The sequence below is a fragment of the Erythrolamprus reginae genome, chromosome 9, assembly GCF_031021105.1.
Source record: "Erythrolamprus reginae isolate rEryReg1 chromosome 9, rEryReg1.hap1, whole genome shotgun sequence".
NCBI classification, from domain to species: domain Eukaryota; kingdom Metazoa; phylum Chordata; class Lepidosauria; order Squamata; family Dipsadidae; genus Erythrolamprus; species Erythrolamprus reginae.
The window spans coordinates 4,475,692-4,502,227 of NC_091958.1; the positions used below are offsets into that span (position 1 = coordinate 4,475,692).

Below are 26,536 nucleotides of genomic sequence, written 5' to 3' on the forward strand. Positions count from 1 at the left end.
CAAATTGGACTGAGGAAGAGGAGATGCCAGAATCCAATCAGAAATTTGCAGGAATGGTGAAGTCCCTCAAAGCTTCCTTTTTAATCCCTGAGCAGCCTTCCTTTTTATACTCTCTCTGCTTTTCCCTTGGCCATGAGATGTTTGGTTGCATGGCAGTTCTTATCTTTGGCAATTGTCAGGCCACCTCTGTTCTAGATGGATTGTTTCCTGGTGGCCTCCTGCTTAGCTGTTCTTATCTCCAGACCTGATCTGGCTGTCTCCTTGTTTCTTCACCTTCCTCTGCGAGAGTCTATATTTCCCCCCCCCCCACTCAAATTCCAATAAACTCTTTTCTCTATTCACTTTTCAAAGTATTAGACCGACAGCGTTTCCTAGAAGCAGCTGTTGATCACCTTTCAAAAGGTTGACCCAGCTCGATATTTGCTTGGAAGTACTGCCCGTAATAAGTCAAATTTGAGGGAAAGAACAATTTGAGCTCATCGACAGAACATCAATGTTTTGTTAAACAGGAGGTCGGGGAATGCCTTATTGATGCTGAACCACAGTGGACAACTCTGCAGTTTTGGCTAAAGGTTGATGGCTCAGGGTCAGACTACATGGCTCAGGGTCAGACTATTTATGGGACCGTCTCCTGCCACATACTCCCAGAGACCAATAAGAGCTCACAGAGTTGGCCGCCTCTGGGTCCCGTCGACTAAGCAATGCAGGTTGGCGGGACCATGGGGTAGGGCCTTGTCTGTAGCCGCTCCAGCTCTATGAAACTAACTACAGCCCAATGTCCATACTGCTCCCACTCTGCTGGCCTTTTGTAAGGCCACAAAGACCTGGCTTTGCCGCCAGGCTTAGGGGCCATAAATTTACATCTCTAATGGCCAACTTTATGGCTGGTGTGTATGTACATGATTGTGACTGTCTTTTAATAACGTTTTATGGGGTTTTAGTTTTAGACAATGTTTTAGTTTAGATAATGTTCGACTTCGTTTTATTGCTTTGTATTTATTCATACTGTATTTTTATTCTTGTTCTAAGCCACCCTGAGTCCTTTGGTATTGGGCGGCATAGAAGTCGAATTATTATTATTATTATTATTATTATTATTATTATTATTATTATTATTATTATTATGTCAGTACAACACAGCAAACGAGATCACTATGCTGGATTTCGTATTTCATCACCAGTCGGGCGCTTCCCAAGCACCTAGGACTGCGTGATGTAGCGGCAAATTATGTTTGCCAATCCCAGTAAAGCGGCCTTTTGCAATTGACAGATGGAGATTTTGTCAATTCCGATGGTTTTCAAATGTCCACTGAGATCCTTTAGTACTGCGCCCAGCGTGCCAAGTACCACTGCATTGGGACCACTTTCACGGGCTTATGCCAGAGTTGTTGCAGCTCGATTTTTAGATCTTCGTATTTCATTAATTTCTCTAGCTGCTTCTCCTCAATTCTGCTGTCTCCTGGGATTGCGATGTCGATGATCCATACTTTCTTTTTCTCCACAATCACAATATCGGATGTGTTATGCTTCAGAATTCGGTCAGTCGGAAGTCCCACAGTAGTTTTGCTTGCTCATTTTCGACCACTTTTTCAGGCTTATGATCCCACCAGTTCTTTGCCGCTGGTAGATAGTAGTTCCGGCACAAGTTCCAGTGGATCATCTGTGCCACAGCATCATGTCTATGCTTGTAGTCAGTCTGTGCGATCTTTTTGCAGCAGCTGAGTATGTGATCGATTGTTTCATCTGTTTCTTTACAGAGTCTGCACTTTGGATCGTCTGTTGATTTTTCAATTCTGGCTTTGACAGCATTTCTTCTTTTATTAAGTTTTTTATTATTATTATTATTATTATTATTATTATTATTATTAATTAGATTTGTATGCTGCCCTTCTCCAAAGACTCAGGATGGCTTATATTATTGTTATTATTGCGATTTAATTGTTTATACTGTTTTTGCTATTTTATTGTTGTAAGCCACACTGAGTCTTTTGGCAGTGGCCAGAATGCAAATTGAATGGATGGATGGATGGATGGATGCATGCATGCATGCATGCATACATACATACATACATACATACATACATACATACATACATACATACATTTGACCAAGGCACTGCAAAGACATTGGGATAGGAAGAGCTGATGTAGAATTAACGTGGTATCGGGGCTTGGAATTATGGACCTTCATGATGCCAAAAACTCGCAGATTGGTAGAATTCCAACTCTATAGAAAGTTAAAGAAGGGGAAGAAACAAAGGATTTGGGGGTACAAATACTGCTCAGCTGCCTTCCCCTCCCTTCCCCTCAAGGGTATTTATCCAGAGGAGATAAATGATTTGTTCCCACAATTTTGGCTTAATTTCCTGCCTTTGTTCAAGGCTTTCTTCATTGGGCAGTCAGTAAAAATGACATAGGAGAGTTTGCAGGAAAATGAACCAATTCGAGAGCAATGACAGGCATCTTTCTCTCTCGAGGTGCTTGACTCCATGCGAAATGGGAGGAATGACTGTTTCCATGAACCGCTGGCATCAGTGGTTCACCATTGGAGCTCTCTGCTTTCATGATACAACCAGAAGCTTCAATTATCTTGAAGTTATTCCAGACAGTGGGACATATAATGCAGAGGACTGACACTGTCTTACCAGCAGCAGCAGAAGAAACCTCCAGCTCTGAGGTCAATGCTAAATATGTCCAAGTAAAGGAGGGTTAAATCCAATTTTTTTCTACCATTTTTGTGGCTGTGGCTGTGGCTTGATGAGCATGGCTTGGCGGCATGGCAGGAGAAGGATACTGCAAAATCCCCATTCCCACCCCACAAATAGCCAGAGGTGCTATTTGCTGTTCTGCCTGGCTTCTAGCCACCCATGAGCATAGTAATAAATCAAATGCATGACAGGGGATCAATAAAACAAAAAGGTGTATTTTATGTACAAAGGCTAAACGCCTGCTTGAATGCAAGACCAATACTGACTTACGAGTCCAGAAGGTCAAGGTTACTCACTCAAAGTCCACTGATACGTTCAGGCTTGTGCTAGAGCAATGTTCATTTATTAGTCTATAATTCCATACTCAAGTCCACACAGTCTTTCCTGCTTGGGCGACAGAGAGTTCACAGAAATCCAAATCAAAATGAAACCACACTGTTTCTTCAAAACGGAAACAATAATCACCCACGCAATGCACTCCAACCCTCCCTTTTTTATCAGTTTCAGCAGCGTGATTAACTCTTAACAGCTGTGCTCAATCATTTGTTTCTATGCTTGCGCAGCTGCTCCTGACTTCCCATCATCCTCTTCACACAGGGATTCAGAATAGGATTACTCATGACGTCTTCCCCTTCTGAGTCCGAGGAAACTCTAGCTGGTTCCCCTGTCAGTCTCTTCCTGCTCACTGTCTTTCTCTGCCTCTGATTCTGCTTCGCTGTCTGAGGCATCTGGCTGCAGCCAAACTGGTCTTCTGTAAACAGATGACCCTCACTGTTCTAGCTACAGGAGCTGGCCAGTAAATAAGCTAAGTTGCTGGAAGTTAACTGGAAGTTAAGGCTCCTGACAGTATCCACACTTCACAACCACATTTGTCCTTCTGAGCATCAGAACTCTTCATGTTTTTATCATGTTCTCTGGATTTTTCACTTTTCAAAGGAGAAGGCAATAACAAACATTGGCCGAACTGGTATTTTGACTGACATTTCACTCAAGATGCTAATCACAGATGTTTTTCCCCCTTATGTCAAGACTTAAATCCTTCTAAAAAAACCCAAACCACCGAGACATCTCTAGAAAGTGGATCAACTTGCTGGTGCGCTTGCCTCTTTCCAGTTGCACCAGTCACAAGGTTGGGCTTGATGTTCTCTTTCAACATTGAGGCAGAAGACCTGCTCTTTTTTTTCACAAGCCCCGTCTCCTCATTGCCACACACAAAATAGTGTGACCACTTTGCTCAAAACTATTTTGAAAGCAGGGGTTGCAACATTACTCCCCTTGGGGGTAAATAAACAGAAGTAAAATAACTAAGGCCATCAGATTAGGACTGGAAAATCTGGAATGGCTGCCAGACAGCATAGTTTAGACCACTGGTGGCGAACCTTTTTTCCCTCAGGTGCCGAAAGAGCGTGGGCGTGAGTGCCCCCACCCATAAGTCAATGCCTGGGAAGGGCGAAAACAGCTTCTTCTGCCCCATAGAGTCCCTCTGGAGGCCAGAAGTAGCCTGTTTCCCAACTTCTAGTGGGCCCAGTAAACTCGTGTTTCACCCTCCCCAGGCTCCAAAGGGTTCCCTGAAGTTGGGGAGGGTAAAAATGCCATCCCCCATCTCCCCGGAGGCTCTCTGGAAGCCAAAACCACCCTCCCAGAGCCTCTGTGTGAGCCAAAAATCAGCTGGATAGCAAACACATGCGGAATGCAGCTGCGAGAGCTTCCCCAGGTATGCCCATGTTACACCAACACTCCGCAGTCTGCATTGGTTGCTGATCCGTTTCTGGTCACAATTCAAAGTGTTGGTTATGACCTATAAAGCCCTTCATGGCATCAGGCCAGAATATCTCCGGGACCGCTTTCTGCCGCACAAATCCCAGCGACCGATTAGGTCCCACAGAGTTGGCCTTCTCTGGGTCCCGTCGACAAAACAATGCTGTTTGGCAGGACCCAGGGGAAGAGCCTTCTACGTGGTGGCCCCGACCCTCTGGAACCAGCTCCCCCCAGAGATTAGAACTGCCCCCACCCTCCTCACCTTTCGTAAACTTCTTAAAACCCACCTCTGCCATCAGGCATGGGGGAATTGAAACATCTCCCCCAGGCCTAAACTGTTTAGATATGGTATGTTTGTCTGTATGTTTGCTTTTAATAATGGGGTTTTTAGTGTTTCTCTTAAATTATTAGATTTGTTATATATTGTTTATTATCGCTGTGAGCTGCCTCAAGTCTACGGAGAGGGGTGGCATACAAATCTAATCAATCAATCAATCAATAAACTAGGGCAATGGCTCATGTGCCAGCAGATATGGCTCTGCGTGCCACCTGTGGCCTCTGTGCCATAGGTTCGCCATCACTGGTTTAGACTGTCAACCATCTTGCTGTCCAATAACTGGTCATGCAGGCTTTTGCACATCTCAAATAAGCCAGATCAAGTAGGCCTAACTTAGTTAATAAAACCGCACTGATAGAACTGATTTGGCGATTCCAGATACTGTTACAAATTGTCCAGATGTGGCTTTTTACAGATTGCTCCTAGCAATCTTTTTTTTCCAAATCCAGTCAGTTGGTCAACCTGATTTTGCCTGATGAAACTACCCTTGATGTATTTGGCTCTATCCATGGTACTGATATGTAGCAATCAGTATTGATTTGTTAGATTTATATTTATTTTTATGCCACCTTTATTATTTTTGCCAATAAGATAAGCGGGAGAACATATCTGATATTCCTTCCTCCTGCTATTTTCTCCCCAGTAATAACCCTGTGAGGTTGGGATGAAAGACTTTGGCCCAAAGTCACTGAGTTAGCTTTCATGGTAAGGCAGAACTGGAACTCTTCATCTCCTGATGACTGGCCCAAAGTCACCCAGTCGGCTTTCATAGCTAAGGCGGAACTACAATTCTCTATTTCTATTTCCTGGTGATGGGCCCAAAGTCATCGAAGCAGCTTTCATGCCTAAGGTGGAACTACAACTCCCAGTCTACCATTTTCTAGCCTGGTGTCTTATTTACTAAACTAAACTGGCTGTTCTTTCATGGAAACCTCAAGGAGGTTTTATTTTTACCCTGCATTGGATGGAAACACACAGGTAGGGGTTTTTGTGTGTATGTGTGTGTGCATGTACATACATGTATATGTATGTATGTATGTATGTATGTATGTATGTATGTATGTATGTATGTAGATGTAGATGTATATATCAAGGAAAGTAGACAATTGGACTAGCAATTTAATTTCCTTCCTTCCTTCTTAACTGCATATGGCATTTGTTTGGTTGTTGCTAAGATTCTTCAAACAGCAAAAAAAGTGACACCCGACGCTTTAACAAAAAAAACCACCCAAAATAAATAAGGACCTCACCCACTTAGCTATTAAAGGATTAAAAACCTGTCTACCCACCTGAACTTCAAGCAGTGGGTGTGATTATTTATCCTCCCCAATCAGAATATTTACCTTGGCAAGATTCAGAATTTGTTGCGAGGAATTGTTGTAATCAAAGAAAGGTCAATAGCACAACTCATGTTCTCCCAGCTGGCAGGAAAGGCACAATGTTATTATAACTGGCAAAAAAATGCTTTGTCAAAGTAGAAAGACATTCTTCCCCATGCTTTCGAGGTTTTATTTCCTACTTGGTCTACTCAGGATCTCAGGATCAAAGTGTTGGTTATGACTTATAAAGCCCTACAGGGCATTGGACCAGAATACCTTCGGAACCGCCTTCTGCCGCACGAATCCCAGCGACCGATAAGGCCCCACAGAGTTGGCCTTCTCCGGGCCCCGTCGACTAAACAATGTCGTCTGGCTGGCCCCAGGGGAAGAGCCTTCTCTGTGGCGACCCCAGCCCTCTGGAATCAACTGCCCCCCGGAGATCAGAATGGCCCCCACCCTCCTTGCCATTCGCAAGTTATTTAAGACCCACCTTTGTCGCCAGGCATGGAGTAGCTGAGATACCCCTGAGCACATATAGTTTTATGAATGGTATGATTGTATTGAACGGTTCTTAATGATGGTTTTTTTAAAATAGAAACATAGAAACATAGAAGTCTGGCGGCAGAAAAAGACCTCATGGTCCATCTAGTCTGCCCTTATACTATTTTCTGTATTTTATCTTAGGATATATGTTTATCCCAGGCATGTTTAAATTCAGTTACTGTGGATTTACCAACCACGTCTGCTGGAAGTTTGTTCCAAGGATCTACTACTCTTTCAGTAAAATAATATTTTCTCATGTTGCTTTTGATCTTTCCCCCAACTAACTTCAGATTGTGTCCCCTTGTTCTTGTGTTCACTTTCTATTAAAATCACTTCCCTCCTGGACCTTATTTAACCCTTTAACATATTTAAATGTTTCGATCATGTCCCCCCTTTTCCTTCTGTCCTCCAGACTATACAGATTGAGTTCATTAAGTCTTTCCTGATCAGTTTTATGCTTAAGACCTTCCACCATTCTTGTAGCCCGTCTTTGGACCCATTCAATTTTGTCAATATCTTTTTGTAGGTGAGGTCTCCAGAACTGGACACAGTATTCCAAATGTGGTCTCACCAGCACTCTATATAGCGGGATCATAATCTCCCTCTTCCTGCTTGTTATACCTCTAGCTATGCAGCCAAGCATCCTACTTGCTTTCCCTACCGCCCGACCACACTGCTCACCCATTTTGAGACTGTCAGAAATCACTATCCCTAAATCCTTTTCTTCTGAAGTTTTTGCTAAAACAGAACTGCCAATACAATACTCAGATTGAGGATTCCTTTTCCCCAAGTGCATTATTTTACATTTGGAAATGTTTTGTTTCTTTTTAAATATTAGATTTGTATATGGTTGTGACTGTTGTGAGCCACTCCGAGTCTCCGGAGAGGGGGCAGCATACAAATCTAATAAATTATTATTATTAAATTATTATCTCTGCTTTCAGTTCGAGGCTCTACGGGAAGAATTTGGCAAGCTCGGTAGATTATCCTGTAGACTTGATTAGCAGGAAGTTCATAATGAAGAGAACCGAACTCCCCCAATTGCTCGGCATATTATTAACATCTGGGATTCCCACTCTGACTCCGTATTATCTGATGGCTTTCAAAGAGGGCGAGATAAACTAATGAAAAATAAGCTTGCAAGACATAGAAGATAGAGATCTGACGGACAGCTCAAGGCCTAGTTTCCTTCAAGCCTTCTTCTCAACAATAGCTGCACAATCTTTTAAAAGTCTCAGATCTAAAATCTGTGGTCCACGCACCGTAGCTTTAATGCCGCAAAGGAGGGAAGATTAAATACCGTCCATAGGGAAACACACTACAAAGCAGATTTATTCAACCGGCTCCCAGCTCAATGTAAATGAAATCAGATTAGGTTCTGTCTTTCTTCTTCTTTTTCGCTAAGGAGGCCTCCACATCAAAAGAGAACATCCCATCTTCTCCATCTACACCTGGCTTAGACAAACCCTCCCAAAGCAACTTTCACAAGGAGGTTTGTAGGTGGTGGGTCAACATCCCACAATGCACAGAGATGGAATTTGCCCATCTCAACAAATGACTTCCATATGGGTTTAATGGTGCAGAAAAAAACCTGGCCCAGCCTCAAGAAAGATGGGGTGGGGAGGAAATTAATTTATTTGCAAACGATCGAAGATAATATCTCCTCTACCTTCAAACGGCAAAAAGAATTCCTGCTAGAATATTGTAAAAATCCATCATCACAAGAACCGAAGACGGCGAAACAATCCAGGAAGCGTCCTACCACCTTTTCAGAGTACAATCCCATATCTTACCTACCTAGGGCTAAGCGTTCAGGTGAGCAAACATTGGATTTCAATCGTGGTCATAAGTCAAGAACTTTCCTGTCATTCTGGGGATGAGGAAGAGGGGCGGATATCTGAGAGGTTGGGAATGGTTTTAACATGGTTTGTAGTTTTAGTTTTGTTTTAGCTAAGTGTGTGTATTGTATACTGTCCTTGTACAGTATATGGTTTGCTGTCATGCCTTTTGTTAAAAAGGCGTTATAAATAAATGTTTATTACTATTACTATTACTATTATTATGTCAATACAACACAGCAAACAAGATCACTATGCTGGATTTCGTATTTCATCACCAGTCGGGTGCTTCCCAAGCACCTAAGACTGCGTGATGTAGCGGCGAATTATAGATTATCCCAGTAAAGCAACCTTTTGCAATTGGCAGATGGAGATTTTGTCAATTCCAATGGTTTTCAAATGTCCGCTGAGATCCTTTGGCCCTGTGCCCAGCGTGCCAAGTACCACTGGGACCACTTTCACGGGCTTATGCCACAGTCATTGCAGCTCGATTTTTAGATCTTCGTATTTCACTAATTTCTCTAGCTGCTTCTCCTCAATTCTGCTGTCCCCTGGGATTGCGATGTCGATGATCCATACTTTCTTTTTCTCCACAATCAGGATGTCTGATGTGTTATGTTTCAGAATTCAGTCGGTCTGAAGTCGGAAGTCCGACAGTAGTTTTGCTTGCTCATTTTCGACCACTTTTTCAGGCTTATGATCCCACCAGTTCTTTGCCACTGGTAAATGGTAGTTCTTGCATTATTATTCTCCTTATTCTTATTCTTATTCTTATTCTTATTCTTATTCTTATTCTTATTCTTATTCTTATTCTTATTCTTATTCTTATTCTTATTCTTATTCTTATTCTTATTCTTATTCTTATTGTTGTTATATTATTATTATTATTATTATTATTATTATTATTATTATTATTATTATTGGGAAACTAAACATCTCCCCCTGGGCATGTTGAAGTTATATATGGTATGCCTGTATGTGTGTATGTTAGTATAGGGGATTTTCTTAAACTTATAATATTTTAATTAATTGGATTGTATTGGATTGTTTTTCATTTGTTGTGAGCCGCCCCGAGTCTTCGGAGAGGGGCGGCATACAAATCCAAATAATAAATAAATAAATAAATATTATTATTATTATGAAGGAAAGGAAGAAGGAAGGTAATGTCACAGCCTAGTGCAGCAGAATAAACAGTAATCTTCAAGATGGAACCAATCCAAATACTATAAAGATTTAAGATCCAAGACAAATATCAGACGGTTCTAAAATTTACTTAGTTTGAGGATTCAGAAGGCTTCTGCTGGGAGTAAGCTTTTTCTTTGTTTTCTTTTAAACTTTGCAATACTGTACAAGGTCTAAAAGATTTTTAGTGTCAATTGTTTTCCCTGCCTGAAAATTCCAAACTATCAACTAACGTTTACAAGGTCCACCATTAATCTGCTCCTTCCTCCATTAATCTGTTCTGATGTTGGTTTGATATAATTAGATATGTTGTCACTCCTGTTGGCTATCTTAAGCCAGTTGGAGTCAGCAAACCACTGGAAAGCATTTTTACTTGCAGGGTGCCATGTGCTTCCATCCGCCGTCCTGTACGGCAAGTGTAAAAAGATGCCATTGACTCAAAGATACAATTGACAAAAAGATACTATTGACTCTGTTCCTATGGCTCAGAAGAGATGGTGATGATGTTCAATGTTCCTTTTACTCAGATTTTCAGGGGGGGGGGGGGATACACTGCTCCAAAAAATAAAGGGAACACTTAAACAACACAATATAAATAAAAAATCAAACTGCCCAGTTAGGAAGCAACACTGATTGACAATCGATTTCACCTGCAGTTGTGCACATTCAACTTTGTACAGAACAAAGTATTTGATGAGAATATTTCATTCATTCAGATCTAGGATGGGTTCTTTGAGTGTTCCCTTTAATTATTATTTTTTGAGCAGTATAGTTTACCAGTAAGGAAAGTCTACAATGCTGGGTCTTGAAAGCTTAGAACTACGATGCCTTTAACATGATCTAAGTATTGCCCACAAGATTATATGCTGCAATGTCCTGCCTGTCAAAGACTACTTCAGCTTCAACCACAACAACACAAGAGCACACAACAGATTCAAGCTTAATATTAATCACTCCAAACTTCACTGTAAAAAATATGACTTTAGTAATCGGGTTGTCGAAGCATGGAACTCATTACCGGACTCTGTAGTATCATCCCCTAACCCCCAACATTTTTTCCCTTAGAATGTATACAGTTGACCGCTCCAGATTCCTAAGAGGTCAGTAAGGGGTGTACATAAGCGCATTAAAGTGCCTTCCGTCCCGTCCTATAGTCTCTCCTATATTTCATATATTTTCTCTACTATATACTCTATAACCTTCATTGTGTATTATTCTGTATTGGACAAAATAAATAAATAAATAAATAAAGATAGATAGATAGATAGATAGATAGATAGATAGATAGATAGATAGATAGATAGATAGATAGATAGATAGATAGATAATAGATATAGATAGTTAGATAGATAGATAGATAGATAGATAGATAGATAGATAGATAGATAGATAGATTATAGATAGATAGATAGATAGATAGATAGATAGATAGATAGATAGATAGATAGATAGATAGATAGATCCTGGTGTTTTTTTCCTCTGGAAAGGCAAGTGTAAATATGCACCGTTCAAATGAACTAGAAAATAAAATCTGCTTCTTTTTATAGATCCAGACCTGGAGGGTGGATATGTTTTGTCTCCTAAGGAAACTGATCAACAGAGGTTTCAGAACAGAGGGGGGAAGGGAAAATCTCAAAAGCCCTCGAGACGCTATGCATTTCTTTCAAAACAAAGCTTTATCTTTTGAAAATGGGTCATATTACTCCTTGAAGGGCACCGTGAGTCTTTCAAACCAGGAAATTTCCTTGTAGAATTTGAACCCTGCCAATTAAACCATTGCAAATAGGACAATTTTGTTTGCATTTAAGAAAATGCAAACAAAATAACTAGTTTTGTTTCATTCCTTGGTGCTTGGCCCTCCAGGGACAACATTCTAGAGCAGGCGTGGCTCTTCTATGATTTGTGGACTTCAACTCCCCGAATTCCTGAGCCAATCATGCTAGCTCAGGAATTCTGGGAGTTGAAGTCCACATCATAGAAGAGACAACTTTGCCTGTTCCTGTTCTAGAGGAATGTTTCTCAGTTTTGGCAACTTTTAAGATAGGCGGATTTCAGCTCCCAGAATTCTCCAGCCAATTTTAGGAGCTGAAGGCCCTCATCCCAGTTAGAAGCAGTGTTCCCCAAGGTAGTGTACTGGGACCAACGCTCTTCATTCTCTATATCAATGACCTTTGCGATTACATCACAAGCAACTGTGTCCTCTTCGCCAATGATGTAAAACTCTTCAACACCACCGATAACACAACTACTCTCCAAAAAGACCTTGACGCTGTTTCTGAGTGGTCTAACACATGGCAACTCCAAATCTCAACTAGCAAATGCTCTGTCCTACACATTGGGAAGAAGAATCTGAACTCCAAATACGAACTGAATAATCAAATTATCACAGATAATCCCCACTCGGGTAAAGACCTAGGTATACTAACAACAAAATATTTAAGTGCCAAAGCCCACTGCAACAACATAGCTAAGAAGGCTTCAAGAGTTGTAAACCTAATCCTACGTAGCTTCTGCTCTGGCAATCTCACACTACTTACCAGAGCTTACAAAACGTTTGCCAGACCCATCCTCGAATACAGCTCATCCGTTTGGAACCCATATCACATCTCAGACATTAACACCCTTGAAAATGTCCAAAGATACTTCACCAGAAGAGCCCTTCACTCCTCCACTCGAAATAGAATACCCTACGAGACTAGACTTTCAATCCTGGCCCTAGAAAGTCTAGAACTAAGACGCCTTAAACAAGATCTAAGTATTGCCCACAAGATCATATGCTGCAACGTCCTGCCTGTCGGCGACTACTTCAGCTTCAACCACAACAGCACAAGAGCACACAACAGATTTAAACTTAATATTAACCGCTCCAAACTTGACTGTAAAAAATACAACTTCAGTAACCGAGTTGTCGAAGCGTGGAACTCATTACCAGACTTCATAGTGTCATCCCCAAACCCACAACACTTTACCCTTAGATTATCCATGGTTGACCTCTCCAGATTCCTAAGAGGTCAGTAAGGGGCGAGTACAAGTGCACTAGAGTGCCTTCCGTCCCCTGTCCTATTGCTCTCCTATATCTCCTATACCTTTCTTCCATTCCTATATCTCTTCTTCTATTCTTTCATTGATATGTTCTATTACTATATCTTCTTTTCTATTCTTTCTTAGACATATTTTACTATGATTATCTCCTCTATAACCTATTTTACTATGTGTATATAGATATATATATATATACATATACCCACTAAATCCTCATTGTGTATTGGACAAAATAAATAAATAAATAAAATAAAATTCATCAGGGTTGCGAAAGCTGTTCTCTACTTGCTAAGAAGGAAGAAAAACAAGCAGGTGTGACTCGGTGCAATATCGCCACCTATCGCAAGAACATTTTGTGGGTGGGAGAGCACATGGAATAGAGTTGAAAGGGACTTCTGGAGATCATCTTGTCCAAATCCCTGTTCGAGACGAGAGCCTATACCTGTCAGGACAAATGCAGCCTTGTCAAAAACCTCCAGCAATAGAGGATTCACAATTTTTGGAAGGTTTACTGATTTATTGTTCTCATGGTCACGAAATTTCTCCTTCATTCTATATTTGGAGTACAGTACTTAGGAACTTCATTGTTCCGTGACCAGGTTCTTAAGTAGAAAAGTTTGCAAGAAGAAGCAATTTTTCCCATAAGAATCAATGTAAAAGCAAATAATGTGTGCAATTGGGGAAAACACAGGGAGGGTGGAAACCCTGATTCCTCCCAGGAGATTCCTAGGGAAGCCCCTCGGAGGCTTCTTCCTGCCTTTTCCGGCCCTGTTTCCTCCCAGGAGATTCCTAGAGAGGCCCCATGGAGGCTTCTCCCCGCCTTTTCCAGCCCTGTTTCCTCCCAGGAGATTCCTAGAGAGGCCCCACGGAGGCTTCTTCCTGCCTTTTCCAGCCCGGTTTCCTCCCAGGAGATACCTAGAGAGGCCCCATGGAGGTTTCTCCCTGCCTTTTCCGGCCCTGTTTCCTCCCAGGAGATTCCTAGAGAGGCCCCATGGAGGCTTCTTTCTGCCTTTTCCAGCCCTGTTTCCTCCCAGGAGATTCCTAGAGAGGCCCCATGGAGGCTTCTCCCCACCTTTACCAGCCCAATTTCCTGCCAGGAGATTCCTAGAGAGGCCCCGCAGAGGCTTCTCGATGCCTTTCCAAGCCCTGTTTCCTCCCAAGAGATTCTTAGAGAGGCCCCACAGAGGCTTCTCCCTGCCTTTTCCAGTTACAGTTTCGGAGGCTCCGGTTTGTAAGTGGAAAATGGTTCTTGAGAAGCAGCAAAAAAAAAAATCTTGAACACCCATTTCTTATCTAGAAATGTTTGTAAGTAGAGGCTTCTTGGGTAGAGGTACCACCATATAAGTCTGAATGCTATTGCTATTTTGTTCTGTCCTGTTGTTCTGCTCTGCTCTTCCCTACCCTTCCATTCCTATTCCCATTCCTATTTTTTATTTATTCATTTGTCCAATACACAAATACATAGGATGAAAAATAGACATGTAGTAATATATATAAGGGTAAAGTGAACTTGGAGGAGAGGATATATGAAAGAAAGAAATATATATGATGAAAGGAAAGACAATTGGACAGGGGACGAAATGCACACCAGTGGACTTATGTATCATTCTATTCTAAAGATCTGGAGAAGGATCAAGGAAGGGGTGGGAAAAAATCACCCAACTTCTTCGGAACGGGTCGAGACGGAAGGAGGATTGCAACCTTTAGAACTGCAACTCAAGAGCGCAAAAGGAGTAGCGCCAACCGGGCATCTTCCTCCAACCCTTCGGCCGTACGACTCCCGGTCTGCGCGCTCTGACATCTTGTTGTACGGAACTCACACGCGTTGGCTGGAAGGCGCTATGTCGGACCCCCCCCTCCCCAGATCCTAAAACCCCACTCGGAAAGCGCGCGAGAGAGAGTCGGATGCGCGGAGCGAAAGTTTCTTTCTTCCGATGGATCAAGCGCCCGAGGGTTGTTGTTTTTTTAACCCGGCGACTTCGCTGCGCTGAAAGCAGGGACGGGCTTTGGATGCCCCGCAAAAGGGAGGTGAAGATGCCCCGCCTGTAGGCTGGAGATGCGTAATGTGGGGCGAGCGACGGGATCCGCCTCACATCAGAAGAAGGGGCGGAGACAGCCCGTGTGAAAGCGAAGGGAAAGTTTGGGAGGCCGGCACTCCTGTTTCGCCAAACGCGCGCGACTGCAACACCTATTATCCACAGCCCGGGGGAAGGCAAGAGCCTCAGCGTCTTCCAGACGCACTTCTTGGACCACAGGTCCCATCGCTTCCAGTGTCTAAAAGGTAAGCAACTTATGGTTGGCCCTGTTGATAGGGCAGGAGAAAGAAGATAGTTCGATGTTCTCTAGATGTTTGAGACTTGGCTCCAGCTATTACTATCATGGTTGGTGTCATTTCAAAACGCTGTGAGATACCACATTGGTTTCTTCTGGCCTGAAATACCTTTCCCCCAAGCTACTACTACCAGGGTTGGTGTCATTTCAAAACCCTGTGAGATACCACATTGGTTTTTTCTAGCCTGAAATGCCTTTCCCCCAAATCAGTGTCTCCAAACTGGACTACATTTTTCATCATCCCCAAAGACTATTGCTTGTGGAGAACAACAGGAGATCCTGTCTAGACTCTTCCTCCTTAGGGATGTCCCATTTGAATAAATGTTCCCAGGATCCAATTCATTTAAAATAGGGTAGGGTAGAATTCTTTATTGGCCAGGTGTGATTGGACACACACAGAATTTGTCTTTGGTGCATATGCTATCAATGTACATTTTTTTAAAAGATACATTTGTCAAGAATCATGAAGTACAACACTTAATGATCATCATAGCAATCAGGAGATCATTTTTAAAAATTGTCCAGTTTTTTTAGTGAAGTGCAAATTCTTGGCCAAGAACTGAAGACTTTGGATCCAAAGGTAGATCAATAATAATGTTGAAATCACATGCTGAATAGTCCCCACAGCAAAGTCCAGTCAGTGAAGCAGTGGATGTGATGTGCTGGTGCCTGGAGGCTGTTGGGGCCTGGATGGGTGTCAACAGACTCAAACTCAACCCTGATAAGACAGAGTGGCTGTGGGTTTTGCCTCCCAAAGACAATTCCATCTGTCCATCCCTTACCCTGGGGGGGGATTATTAACCCCCTCAGAGAGGGTCCGCAACTTGGGCGTCTCCTCGATCCACAGCTCACATTAGAGAAACATCTTTCAGCTGTGGCGAGGGGGGCGTTTGCCCAGGTTCACCTGGTGCACCAGTTGCGGCTCTATTTGGACCAGGGGTCACTGCTCACAGTCACTCATGCCCTCATCACCTCGAGGCTCGACTACTGTAACGCTCTCTACATGGGGCTACCTTTGAAAAGTGTTCGGAAACTTCAGATCGTGCAGAATGCAGCTGCGAGAGCAATCATGGGCTTTCCCAAATATACCCATGTCACACCAACACTCCGCAGTCTGCATTGGTTGCCGATCAGTTTCCGGTCACAATTCAAAGTGTTGGTTATGACCTATAAAGCCCTTCATGGCATCGGACCAGGTTATCTCAGGGACCGCCTTCTGCCGCACGAATCCCAGCAACCGGTTAGGTCCCACAGAGCTGGCCTTCTCCGGGTCCCGTCAACTAAACAATGTCGTTTGGCAGGACCCAGGGGAAGAGCCTTCTCTGTGGCAGCCCCGGCCCTCTGGAACCAACTCCCCCCAGAGATTAGAATAGCTCCCACCCTTCTTGCCTTTCGCAAGCTTCTTAAAACCCCCCTGTGTCGTCAGGCATGGGGGAATTAAGATATTCTTTCCCCCTCGGCCTCCACAATTTATGTATGGTACGTTTGTATGTATGATTGGCTTTTAAAATAAGGGTTTTTAGCTTTTTAGTATTGGATTGTCGCACGTTGTTTTTATTACTGTTGTTAGCCGCCCCGAGTCTACGGAGAGGGGCGGCATACAAATCCAATAAAATGAAAAATGAAAATGAAATTAATTCTGTGCACTTAGGGCATGTAAACATTAAACAGATGAGATTTTATATAAACCTAAATAATGTGGCTCACCTCAATAGGAGTTCAGCTCGCTTAAAGTTTGGGGGGAAATTGGCTGAAGACAAGGTTTTTAAAACCAGAGAGTCATGTTACTGATTGCTAAAATGCTTTGGATTCAAAAGAAGCAATAAAAAACATAAACCTAGAATAAAATACAACCCCCCCCCAAAAAAATTATGGCTTGTCTATTTTGTTCATAAGATTATACAATGCTTTTTCTTCCTTTATAGTTTAGGATTGTGGGCGGAGACATGGAAAGAGAGAATCCCAGCAAGGACACTGTCCTAATTACGGGTGGAAGTGGATATTTTGGTTTTCGGTTAGTATTTGTTTCATGAAGAATTACACTTCTTTGTTTGCGAATAAATTGCATTGTTAGTAATTACAGCCTTTGGAAAATTGTACTTATGCATCCAAATTGGCTCATGTTTAGTACACATACAAACATTACGCCCAGGAGAAGGGTGGCATAACAATCAAATAGATAGATAGATAGATAGATAGATAGATAGATAGATAGATAGATAGATAGATAGATAGATAGATAGAGACAGACAGACAGACAGACAGACAGACAGACAATTTCTATCCAGCCTCCATCTCTGTCTCTCTAGCTACCTAGCTGCCTAGCTATTTAGCTAGCTATTACCTATCTATCTCTCTCTCTCTCTCTCTCTCTCTCTATCTATCTATCTATCTATCATCTATCATCTATCTATCTATCTATCTATCTATCTATCATCTATCATCTATCATCTATCATCTATCTATCTATCTATCTATCTATCTATATCCATCCATCCAATTCTCTCTCTCTCTCATCTCTTGGTCTCTTCAGCCTTGAAAGACGGTGTTTAAGGGGTGACTTGATCGAAGTGTATAAAATCATGCATGGGATAGAAAAGGTGGATAGAGAAAAATTATTTTCTCTATCACACAATACTAAGACAAGGGGGCCCTCCCTAAAGCTCATAGGTAAGAAAGTGAGGACAAATCAAGGGAAATATTTCTTCACCCAGAGGGTCCTTGGTTGATAGAATTCACTTCCAGAAGAGATCGTGACAGCTGTCAGCCTGAATAGCTTCAAGGCAGGATTAGACAGATTCATGGATGCCAAGTGTATCGGTGGTTATAGAAATCGATGTCCATGTGCCGCCTCTATGTTGGTTGAGGCAGACAGGATTCCCTTGAGTACCATTTGTTGGAGGTCAGGGGAAAGGGAGGGTCTTGCCTTCTATTTCTGCTCAAGATCTCCATGGCCAATTGGTGGCCCACTGTGGGACACAGAATGCTGGACTCGATGGGCTTTGGCCTGATTCAGCAGGGCTCTTCTTAGGTTCTTATGTTCTCATCTCTCTCTATTTCCCTCCCCCTCCATGTGTGTCAGTCTCCATTGCTGTGTGAAGGAGCTTAATAAACAAAGAACCACTTCTACAGTTTTGGTCTTTATCTCCTAACAGAATAACACGCCAGCCCTATCCACTTAATGAACAGTAGCTTTAATTGGCTGATCTGCTGCTCAACAGTTGCAACCCTCATTCTTGTCCTCAGCACCTGTATTTCTTGTTGTGTTCCAGGTTGGGTTCAGCCTTAGCCAAGAGCAATGTGGGCGTGGTCCTGTTTGATATTTCCAAGCCTACCCAAGAGATGCCCAAAGGTGTGACATTTGTGCAGGGTGACATCCGTGCGATCCAGAAAGTGGAAGACGCTCTCCAGGGTGTGTCCTGTGTCTTCCACATTGCTTCCTATGGAATGTCTGGCCGGGAGCAGCTCAACCCAAAACGTATCGAAGAGGTGAACGTCAAAGGAACCGACAACGTCATTGAATCTTGCAGGAAAGTTGGAATCTCCAAACTTATATACACCAGCACCTACAATGTAATCTTTGGAGGTCAGGTCATAGAAAATGGAGATGAATCTTGGCCTTATTTACCCCTATCTCTTTACCCTGACCATTACTCAAAGACCAAAGCTTTGGCTGAAATGAAAGTTCTGGAGGCCAATGGGACAGCCCTAAGGGACGGTCAGGGAATTTTGAGGACCTGTGTCCTAAGACCTGCTGGCATTTATGGACCAGGAGAACAGAGGCACCTTCCAAGGATTGTCAATTACATTGAGCAGGGATGGTTCCGGTGTGTGTACGGGGATCCCAGCAGCCTGGTGGACTTTGTACATGTAGACAACCTGGTGCAAGCTCATATTTTAGCAGGAGAGGCTCTGGGTGCCACCAAAAACCATACGGCTGCTGGCCAAGCCTACTTCATATCTGACGGGAGGCCAATCAATAATTTTGAATTCTTCCGGCCTTTGGTAGAAGGTTTAGGATACACCTACCCGTCTCTCCGCCTCCCGCTGTCACTTGTTTACTTCTTTGCCTTTGTTACAGAACTGGTCCACGTTGCAGTGGGACGCCTCTATAACTTTCAGCCCCTCCTTACTCGCACCGAAGTTTACAAAACTGGTGTGACCCATTTTTTCAACTTAGCCAAAGCTAGAAGGGAGCTGGACTACGAACCTCAGCATTACGACCTGTGTGAAGTGGTGGAGTGGTTCCGAAGCCATGGACATGGCCAAAAGAAACACTCAGAAAAACACTTTGTCAGAAATGCAGCCCTGGTCTCTCTTGCGGCAGTGATGGTCCTTTTGTGGTTGCCAACATTTTCTTGGAGTTTCTTTTGAAGCTCCTCAAACGTGGTGTTGGTACTTCGGATTTTGAACTACCCTGAAAGGCTGGCTTTTATTGAACTTGAACCCTCTTCTTTTTCAGGAAAGGGTCCAGATTGTGAGTTTGTTGCTACTTAATGAATAAAACACCTACTTTTGTGTGTGAACGCCGACACCAGACGATGGATTTGTCACTCAGCCACTCAACTCACAACTGTTGAGTTTCTTCCGGGAACCATTCTTGCAAATACATTTCTAGACCTTTTTTTACTTGGCCCAAGTATAGCATGCGTGCATACTCTGAGCTTGGTTCTTTCAGTCACCACACTATAAAAAAGATGTTGAGACTCTAGAAAAAGTTCAGAGAAGAGCAACCAGGATGATGAGGGGACTGGAGGCTAAAACATATGGTGAACGGTTACAGGAACTGGACAGAGCTAGTCTAGTGAAGAGAAGGACCAGGAAAGACATGATAGCAGTCTTTCAATATTTGGGGTGCTGTCACAGAAAGGAGAAGGACAACCTATTTTAAATAAGTGAACCAACCACATTGTCTCCAGCAAGTGACTCCATGTGCTTACGCTTTAAATAGTCTCAGGGCGTGGCCAATTAGCCTGCAGTTCTACTCACGAGGAGACCTCCTCCTACAGAGCCAGTCATGCCTGCTAACAGCCCTGCGTGCCTTAGCATCAAGCAGAGGCTCCTCCGCTTCCCCTGAGACACTCAGCTCAAACTGAGGAGGTGCAGAAGGTCCTGGTTGGCTTTCAACCTCTGGCACCAAGCCCTCCCCACTGTCGGACTCAGGTACCAGGTGCATGGGATGAACTGGCCTTGCCCAAATCATCTCCTGGTCCTCTGCATTTGTGACCAGCTGTGCGGGATGCGGGCAGGCCACAACATCTTCATTTCAATCCTGACTTACAAATATTCCTCTTTGCCACATGAAAGACCTAATAAACCATCACTTCATTTCTCTGTCCCATGTGGTCTTCAGAGAAGATTCTGAGATCTTGAGAAAATCAAGCTGAGAAATATCAAATTGTAAGCAGCAAACCAGAGCAGGGAGAGAGAGAAAGAGAGCGAGAGAGGGAGAGATGGAATGAAACGGGTATTCTTCCTAGCATGAAAATGTGTAGAGTGACATCTGCTGCTTGAAAGCTAAATCAACTTTGCAAACACATTTTGCTAGAGCAGTGATGGCAAACCTTTTTTCCCTCAGGTGCCGAAAGAGTATGCGCGAGTGCTATCACGCATGTACGAGTGCCCACACCAATAATTCAATACACAGGGAGGGTGAAAACAGCTTCCCACACATCCTCTGAAGGCCCCCTGGAGGCTGGAAACGGCCTGTCTCCCAACTTATGGTGGGCTCAGTAAGCTCATGTTTCACCCTCCTTAGGCTCCAAAGGCTTCCATGGAGCTGTGGGAGGGTAAAAACGCCCTCCCCCATTCCCCCGGAGGCTCTCTGGAAGCCAAAAACACCCTCCCAGAGCCTCTGTGTGAGCCAAAAATCACCTGGCCGACACACACATGCACGTTGGAGTTGAGATAGGGCAACGACTCATGCCAGCAGATATAGCTCCGCGTGCCACCTGTGGCACCCGTGCCATAGGTTCGCCATCACTCATAGAGCATATAACAGGGGTCCCCAAACTTGGCAACTCAAAGGCTCGTGGACTTTAACTCCCAGAATTCTCCAGCCAGCTATGCTGGAGTTGAAGTCCACAAGTCTTAAAAGTTGCCAACATTGAAAACCTCTGACATATAATGTCAAGGTTTCCTTTCATTAATAATGGGCTTATCTCCAATAGGTGCTTTTCCTTAGAGCTCTGGTTGTAAAAAGATAAAGATTCCATCAACTTGAGCTCAACTCTTGACTGGAGACATGGCGTCAAATTTCATTGATACCAATCCAGAATGGCTTTGACACTGCTGTCTTTCAAATGTCCTTTGACCTCCTCATCAAAACCTGTAGAGTCCCCTGGTCTCTTCCCAACACATTTAGCCTCTAAAGACATCTGTATATATAATTTAGAAGCACTTCTTGGAGATTTTTTTAAAGATATCCACACTGTCCTTCCATGTAGCAGATTATAGGGTGGTACTTGGTATATAGCTAATTTTGGACAGGTTCTAACATCAATCCCCCAAGATTATTCTCACGTACCATTATAGTCCATGACAGAGAAGAAAAATGACAGATCTTGTAAAACACATCGAGTCCTCAAAGAGAATGACACAATTTGTGTAAAAAAAAAGGGCTAAATTGATAGCAGTTACACGGATTAGAATTTGGGGATGAAACTATGACAACGCAAAATCCAAAGACACAATTAGACCCAATATTAAAGCATTCTCTTTCATCCTTTCTTTTCTTCCAAGAAAATCTGGTGCTTGTCCCTATGAAATTTGTGGGCCATGTGGGTTGCATCGCCTGAAAGCCAACAGAAGATTACCCTGAGAAACTTCCTTTATCAGTTCTCAAGTTCTCAATAACATCTTCAAACCTGTGGATTGTCTGAATCCAAATCAGACTGTTGGGAGGGATTCCTAACTCCTTTTATTCTACTAGTATTGCCTGGGGAATCTCAGAGCTTGCTTTTAATTCATCCTGCTGTCACCCCCTGTTCAATAAAAGGTTCCTTTTGAAATGCCAAGTTTCAAGAGTCTTTACTTTCTTGAATAAGGGGGAGAGGCAGGACCTTACAGAAGGCTTTTATGTCCTACCTTTCCTTCTCTTGGGACTTAGGTGGACCTGGTTGAAGAGTGGGAATTATTATATGCTTCAGGAACCGCTCTGAGTCTTCAGAGAAGAGCAGCATACAAATCTAATAAATTATTATTAATAATAATAATAATAACAACAACAGCAGCAATGATGGCAACAACAATGATAATAATAATAATAATAATAATAATAATAATAATAATAATAATAATAATATTGTGCCTCTTTGGAGATTTACTTCATCACATCATACAGGAAACCAATTTGGGGCTGATGGAAAGAATACACAAAACCAGGACTTTGGGGGAAAGCCATTTCCTTTATGCCTGTGAAATTGTTCACCTGATAGATGGACAGAATTAAAGCTCTGCTTTCACCACTAACGAAGCAGTGGCAACCACAGTGAAAACTTCATTACCCAAAGGAGGCAACATATCATTGTTAAGACAATGTGAGACAGAAGTCCATTACATATACAGTGATGACTCTATCTAAGAACGCCTCTACTTACAAACTTTTCTAGATAAGAACCGGGTGTTCAAGATTTTTTTTTGCCTCTTCTCAAGAACCATTTTCCACTTACAAACCTGACCCTCCAAAACTGTAACCGGAAAAGGCAGGGAGAAGCCTCCGTGGGGCCTCTCTAGGAAACTCCTGGGAGGAAACAGGGCCAAAAAAGGCGGGGAGAAGCCTCTGTGGAGCCTCTCTAGGAATCTTCTGGGAGGAAACAGGGCCTCCAGCCTCCCCATGGTTTCCCCAATCGCACACATTATTTGCTTTTGCATTGATTCCTATGGGAAAAATTGCTTCTTCTTACAAACTTTTCTACTCAAGAACCTGGTTACAGAACGAATCAAGTTCGTAAGTAGAGGTACCCCCGTATGTGTGTGTGTGTTTTATAATAAATAAACAAAGATAAATAAATAAACATTTATGTTTCTATTATACCTATTACCTTGTACATGTTTGACTAAATAATAATACCAATCTACTACTAATAATAACCACACCAACAATAAAAATAAAAGAAGGACCTATTTAACAAAATAAAAATCGAATAAGATTGTGCTGATTGTGCCACAAGATGGCAGCAGAGATACAAGATTGAAAAACGGCTTTGTATCACAACTGTTATAGAATCAGAGAGAGGAGCCGTTTAAGAAAGTCCAACTTTCTGATTATGGAAGAAATCATGAGTAAATACCTTTGGCAGGTGATTCCTCTGGCCTTCACTTCCAGCCGGTGTAGGGAACTTTCTTTTCTTTTCTGCAGATTGGTTGAACTGCCTGTATCATCATGACAGACTCAAACTCAACCCGGATAAGACGGAGTGGCTGTGGGTTCTGCCTCCCAAGGACAATCCCATCTGTCCGTCCATCACCCTGGGGGGGGATTATTGACCCCCTCAGAGAGGGTCCGCCACTTGGGCGTCCTCCTCGATCCACAGCTCACTTTAGAGAACCATCTTTCAGCTGTGGCGAGGGGGGCGTTTTCCCAGGTTCGCCTGGTGCACCAGTTGTGGCCCTATTTGGACCGGGACTCACTGCTCACAGTCACTCATGCCCTCATCACCTCGAGGTTCGATTACTGTAATGCTCTCTACATGGGGCTACCTCTGAAAAGTGTTCGGAAACTTCAGATTGTGCAGAATGCAGCTGTGAGAGCTATCATGGGCTTTCCTAAATACGCCCATGTCACACCAACACTCCGCAGTCTGCATTGGTTGCCGATCAATTTCCGGTCACAATTCAAAGTCTTGGTTATGACCTATAAAGCCCTCGATGGCACCGGACCAGAATATCTTTGAGACCGCCTGCTGCTGCACGAATCCCAGCGACCGATTAGGTCCCACAGAGTGGGCCTTCTCCGGGTCCCGTCAACTAAACAATGTCGGTTGGCGGGCCCCAGGGGAAGAGCCTTCTCTGTGGTGGCCCCGGCCCTCTGGAACCAGCTCCCCCTGAGATTAGAACTGCCCCCACCCTCCTTGCCTTTCGTAAACTCCTCAAAACCCACCTCTGTCGTCAGGCATGGGGGAATTGAGATATTTCCCCCGGGCCTATATAATTTATGTATGGTATGTTTGTAGGTATGTCTGTTTAAAAATGGGGTTTTCTTAACTACTTTAAATTTTAAATTGTAAATTATTAGATTTGTCATGAATTGTTTTATTGTGTTGTGAGCCGCCCCGAGTCTATGGAAAGGGGCGGCATACAAATCTAATAAGTAAGTAAGTAAGTAAGTAAGTAAGTAAGTAAGTAAGTAAGTAAGTAAGTAAGTAAACAAACAAACAAACAAACAAACAAACAAACAAACAAACAAATCATGATGCCCTTTTCTATCATTTACCCAGAATCTGCTTCTCTCTGCAACATAGGATACTTGTTTTCTGAAGTCTAAACAAACCCTGGATCTCATGATAAAATCGTTTTCCCATTGTTGGACCACTTTATGCATATTCTCCCAGTTTTAAAGTGTAAAGGATGCTGAGAGCAATAACTGACTGCTTCATTTAGTGACCAACTGAAGTTACAATGGAACTTTATGGCCAATGTCTACATTTACCATACAGAATCCTCTAGTTGTATGATTACCATACAGTCAGGATATATTGTCCTGTGCCTTATTTGTTTCTTTGTTTGAATTTGTATGCTGAATTTGTATGCTGTGGCAGGAGGCGGTCCCGGAGATAATCTGGTCCGATGCCATGAAGGGCTTTATAGGTCATAACCAACACTTTGAATTGTGACCGGAAATTGATCGGCAACTTCAAATGCTTTAGTCTGCAACTCGGTGCACAATGCAACTTAGATTGCTGTTGGCTGGATTTTGACTCTTTTTTTTCCCTCAGACTGTTGAGCAAAAGAAGAATTTGTTACCAAGAAGTAAGATATTTTGCCCAAATGCCAGCCAGTCTTGCTTCCTTTGAGGTTCTTTGCTTAGCAGCTGGACAAATGTGCACTTTTTGAACCCTGGACAAATGTCATGTCTATCTCGGTGCTTGATAAGAACAAGTATCACTGTATTGTTGTGTACCACTGTGGATGAAAGCAGTTACTGACGTCTCTTTGATTACACCTCCCCCTTGCCCATGTTGTTTTGTTGATTGATTGACTGTGTGCCTGTTTTTTATATATACTGTTTTTATGAGATTATTAATTTAAATTGTAACTAGATGGGTGGGCATTGGATTTGGTATTATGTACTGTACTGTTTTTTATTATTGTTGTGAGCCGCCCCGAGTTTGCGGAGAGGGGCGGCATATAAATCCAATAAACCTAAACCTACAGTAAAGTGACACCCTAGGAATCTGAGCAATTTCTTCTAATTTGGATTCTAGCTGTGCAAAAAATAAATTCGACCCAGGGAAGAGATAGATAACCCAAACACTAATATCTAAATAGGCAGTTTCTTTGCGCTGGTGAAACTGTTTTAGATAATATTTGATATGTGTTTGGCTGTGAGCTATCCAGGGTGTCTGAGAGTTGGATGGCATATAAGTCCAAATAAATAAATAAAATTGTATTGGTATCCTTCAGTCTCGAAATACCATGGTATCATGCTCTGGATCCCCCAGTATGGAGGACAGACTGTTACCCACTCCTACCCAGTCACATGACCATTATGCCACACCCACAAAATGAGCCACACCCACAGTGTGGCAGTAAAAACTTTGGCTGTCCATTACTGGGTCATATGGCTGGCATGACTAAACGCCGAAGGTGGTTCCTATTTTTCTACTTGCATTTTTTTACCTGCTTTCGAACTGCTAGGTTGGCAGAAGCTGGGACAAGTAATGGGAGCTCACTCCGTTAGGCGGCGCCAGGGATTCGAACTGCCGAACTGCCAACCTTTCTGATCGACAAGCTCAGCGTCTTAAACACTGAACCACCGCGTCCCACAGATACTTTTCAGCAGCTAGTTATTTCCTTCTTTTTAATTAGTTAGGCATGAGGACTTTCTTGACATATTTATTGCAAAAACGGAGGCTATTGTGCCCTTGAAACGGTATCATAACTTCTGCAAACACATGTCTTCCCCCGTTTAATAGCCAGATTTTTCTTCGGCACGCAAGGCCAAGTTGCAATTGGGCAGCCCTGAAAAAACAAATCAGCAAGGGCTGCTTAATTATAATTAGTCAGCATATTTAAGGCAATAATTTTACATCTGAAGAGCACGAAAGCACGAGGCATAAGAGGAAGATTTGCTTTATGCACCGGAAAATATCCAAAGCAAGCATTAAGCAAGGCTTGGGAAGGAGTGCAATGCTTTTGAAAAATCCCAGTTTGGAGAAGCATTTTTTTCTTTAATTGTAGTCTTTTTATTTCTCCTTGCTAACTCTACTTACCTCCTCCGAAAAAATCCCCAGTTACTTTGTACTACCATTGTAGTCT

General features: G+C 42.8%; 1 protein-coding gene across 1 annotated transcript; it reads left to right on the plus strand.

The window, feature by feature from the left end:
- Nucleotides 1-14,661: 14,661 nt before the first annotated feature.
- Nucleotides 14,662-22,068, plus strand: SDR42E1 (short chain dehydrogenase/reductase family 42E, member 1). Its single transcript, XM_070761908.1, has 3 exons — nucleotides 14,662-15,008; nucleotides 16,984-17,072; nucleotides 18,331-22,068. The coding sequence occupies exons 2-3, from the start codon at nucleotides 17,005-17,007 to the stop codon at nucleotides 19,430-19,432; spliced, it is 1,170 nt and encodes a 389-aa protein (XP_070618009.1). The 5' UTR covers nucleotides 14,662-15,008; nucleotides 16,984-17,004; the 3' UTR covers nucleotides 19,433-22,068.
- The last annotated feature ends 4,468 nt before the right edge of the window (nucleotides 22,069-26,536 follow it).